General features: G+C 56.7%; 1 protein-coding gene across 1 annotated transcript; it reads right to left on the reverse strand.

The window, feature by feature from the left end:
* LOC143155646 (tubulin alpha-1C chain-like) lies at nucleotides 1-2,290 on the reverse strand. Its single transcript, XM_076328617.1, has 3 exons — nucleotides 2,110-2,290; nucleotides 1,759-1,907; nucleotides 1-972 (listed from the first exon to the last, which is right to left on the reverse strand). Exons 1-3 carry the CDS (start codon nucleotides 2,288-2,290, stop codon nucleotides 1-3), a joined length of 1,302 nt encoding a protein of 433 aa, XP_076184732.1.
* Nucleotides 2,291-3,306: the final 1,016 nt, after the last annotated feature.

Genomic DNA, 3,306 nt, shown 5'->3' on the forward strand with positions numbered 1-3,306 from the left:
TTATTCCTCATCATACTCCTCTCCATCTGCCGAGTCCCTTCCAACCTCCTCATAATCCTTCTCCAGGGCAGCCAGGTCCTCCCTGGCCTCCGAAAACTCCCCCTCCTCCATGCCCTCCCCCACGTACCAGTGCACAAAGGCTCGCTTGGCATACATCAGGTCAAACTTGTGGTCCAGGCGGGCCCACGCCTCCGCGATGGCCGTGGTGTTGCTCAGCATGCAGACAGCCCGCTGCACCTTGGCCAGGTCTCCCCCGGGCACCACCGTGGGAGGCTGGTAGTTGATACCCACCTTGAAGCCCGTGGGGCACCAGTCCACAAACTGGATCGACCGGCGCGTCTTAATGGCTGCAATGGCCGCGTTCACATCCTTGGGCACCACGTCACCCCGGTACAGCAGGCAGCACGCCATGTACTTGCCACGGCGCGGGTCACATTTCACCATCTGGTTGGAGAACTCAAAGCAAGCATTGGTGATCTCTGGCACCGACAGCTGCTCGTGGTAGGCTTTCTCTGCCGAGATGATGGGCGCGTAGGTCGTGAGCGGGAAGTGTATCCGGGGGTAGGGCACCAGGTTGGTCTGAAACTCAGTCAGGTCAACATTCAAAGCACCGTCAAATCTCAAGGAGGCAGTGATGGAGGAGACGATCTGCCCAATCAGCCTGTTGAGGTTGGTGTAGGTGGGACGCTCGATGTCCAGGTTGCGGTTGCAGATGTCATAGATGGCCTCGTTGTCCACCATGAAGGAGCAGTCCGAGTGCTCCAGGGTGGTGTGGGTGGTGAGGATGGAGTTGTAGGGCTCCACCACTGCTGTGGAGACCTGCGGGGCTGGGTACACAGAGAACTCCAGCTTGGACTTCTTGCTGTACTCCACGGAGAGCCGCTCCATGAGGAGGGAGGTGAACCCGGAGCCTGTGCCTCCCCCAAAGCTGTGGAAGACCAGGAACCCTTGGAGTCCACTGCACTGGTCTGCCTGCAGCACCAGGGAAAGAGCCAGAAGGACCAAGTTACTGGAGTTATTCTGGTCTCACTGGACTTCAATTAAGCTAAAGCACTGGGTTCAACCATCAAGTTTCAGGCCTTGCCCCCCCTGCCCCCCACCATAACTGCTACACACACCTTCCACTCCTACCAGGCGAGATCTGTCAGACACAGCAAATGCAGCTGCTTTTAAATTGCCTCCTATTTTAGCAGGGAGAAAGGCCTGGCCTGAGAGAGTGACCTAGCGGGTCAGACAGAGGCTCATGATACTAGCAGTCAAGAAGAGGAGGAAGAGTCTGAAAGCCACCAAGAGGTTCCACCTATATCAAGAATATCTTCATGTTACCACAGCTCTTCTGAGCACCTACCTGGGCAGAACCTTATACTCCAGAGGCAGCCACACAAGGGAGGAGAGGCCTAAGGGGAGACACTAACCAGAAGCTGAGCTATGACACTGGTTGGCATGAGATGTTGGGTCAGGACTGACACAGCAGACACTACACCCGTTAGGAGAAAGCCTTCTTGCTTGGACAGTTAAGCCACAGGTGCTTGTTTTCCTGCTTAAGCTGGGGGCAGCTTTAGTCCCTCCTTCCCCCCCCCTCAAGTCCCAGCCAGCAAGACATACACCCACGTGTGTCCCATCATGTTGTTCCAGGTCACAGTGGCATGGTCAACCTGACCAAGATCTGCTTGCCCTTCCCCATCACCGCATCTCTGGATGGCCAAGGCAACAGCAACCAGAGTGCTAATGCAGAAGACCCTCCACAGGGTGGTTTACCATTCTCCGAGCCCTGTCAACCACCGAGTCAATGATCTCCTTCCCAATGGCATAGTGGCCGCGAGCATAGTTGTTGGCAGCATCTTCTTTGCCACTGATGAGCTGCTCCGGGTGGAAGAGCGTGCGGTAGGTCCCAGCCCTGATCTCATCTGGAGGAAGTTGAGATCTCATGAGCATCACTGGCACAAGATCCACTGTCTACCAAGTTACTTGCACTAATTTAGATGCAGTTTCACATGGAAGCTGGCAGCCCCACCAGCAGTTTAGGTGGCCAACACTACACCTCAGGTCAGAGAAGGCACTCCTCCACACCCCACCCCAAAACCAATTTGGAGCCCTTCCACGACTTACCAATGACAGTGGGCTCCAGGTCAACAAATATTGCTCTGGGCACATACTTCCCTGACCCTGCCTCACTGAAGAAGGTCCCAAAGGAGGAGTCTGCTTGCCCTGAGGATGCATCGGGGGAGACGATGCCATCTGCCTCTATCCCATGCTCCAGGCAATACAGTTCCCAACAGGAATTGCCCATCTGGACACCAGCCTGGCCAATGTGGACAGAAATACACTCCCTCTGCATGGGGATGGGAGAGGAGAGGAGGTTAGGAGTGTGCACAGAGGAATTGGGCTAAAGCTGGCACTTCTGGGTGTCTTTCTAGAGCACATGGCCAACAACCTACAGACAAGAGGAGCATTAGCCCAGCTTGGTGGCAGGCAGGGCATTTTCTCCCCAGCAGGCACCCAGGAGCTGCTCAACGAGCAACAGCTAAGCATTAGCCCTTGAGAGAGAGGCTGCAATGCCCTAACCTCTGCATCTGCCTCGGTGGGAGGCTGCAGGAGGTCCCTCCGCATCCCAGCACTCTCCTTACCTTGCTCAACAGCCCTGTTCCCAGGAGCAGGCCACCAAGCCCAGCTGCTGGACCTACAGCATGGTGGCTGTCAAGTCCAACTGCTCATGGTTTCTTCCCTTTGCTCTCCTGATCCTGCCTGGGGGCAGGAGGCAGGGCACAGGCAGCCTTCCCAGGTACTTCACCTGGTGCTCTCAGCTGGGGAGGAGGGAATGATTCAGCCCAGCCAGCAGTGCAAACACTGCCCCCCATGCCCCTCCCAGGGAGGTAGAGGCAGACCCCTCCCCACCCAGGTGGGCAGCAGCAGAGGACCTCTGCCTGTCTCTGATGGGACAAGCCTGTGCTGTTGGGCTTCAAGAATTGGCTGTCAGAGCAGTTTCTCATCCCCATTGAGACTCCATACAGCCACGCAGGATCAGCTGGCTGGAGAGAGCTAGAGAGGACCCAAGCCAGGATGGGTAGGGACCAATTCTCCAGCAGCAGCATCCTACACTAGAGCAGAGGGGCCTGCCCTGAGGGCTGGTATCTAATGCATCAGCCCTCAGCCACCACTGCATTTCTCTTCCCACCCAAACAGTCCCAGGACAGCCTTAACCACCCCCGACACCAGGCTCAGAACAGGGATGCTGAGCCACTCTTCACCAGGAGAGACCTTCATCCCCTGCTCCAGGTCTGCCTCAGCCCCACAGCAGCAGCAGAT

The sequence above is a fragment of the Aptenodytes patagonicus genome, chromosome 1 (genome assembly GCF_965638725.1).
Source record: "Aptenodytes patagonicus chromosome 1, bAptPat1.pri.cur, whole genome shotgun sequence".
Classification (NCBI taxonomy): Eukaryota; Metazoa; Chordata; class Aves; order Sphenisciformes; family Spheniscidae; genus Aptenodytes; species Aptenodytes patagonicus.

Bases quoted from the DNA above. Each gene is read 5' to 3' on its own strand.
- LOC143155646 (XM_076328617.1), bottom strand. From the start codon at position 2,290: ATGGGCAATTCCTGTTGGGAACTGTATTGCCTGGAGCATGGGATAGAG. The intron at 1,908-2,109 runs GTAAGTCGTGGA...AACTTCCTCCAG, and splicing joins CCTGGAGCCCACTGTCATTG to ATGAGATCAGGGCTGGGACC. The intron at 973-1,758 runs GTAAACCACCCT...CTGGTGCTGCAG, and splicing joins TTGACAGGGCTCGGAGAATG to GCAGACCAGTGCAGTGGACT.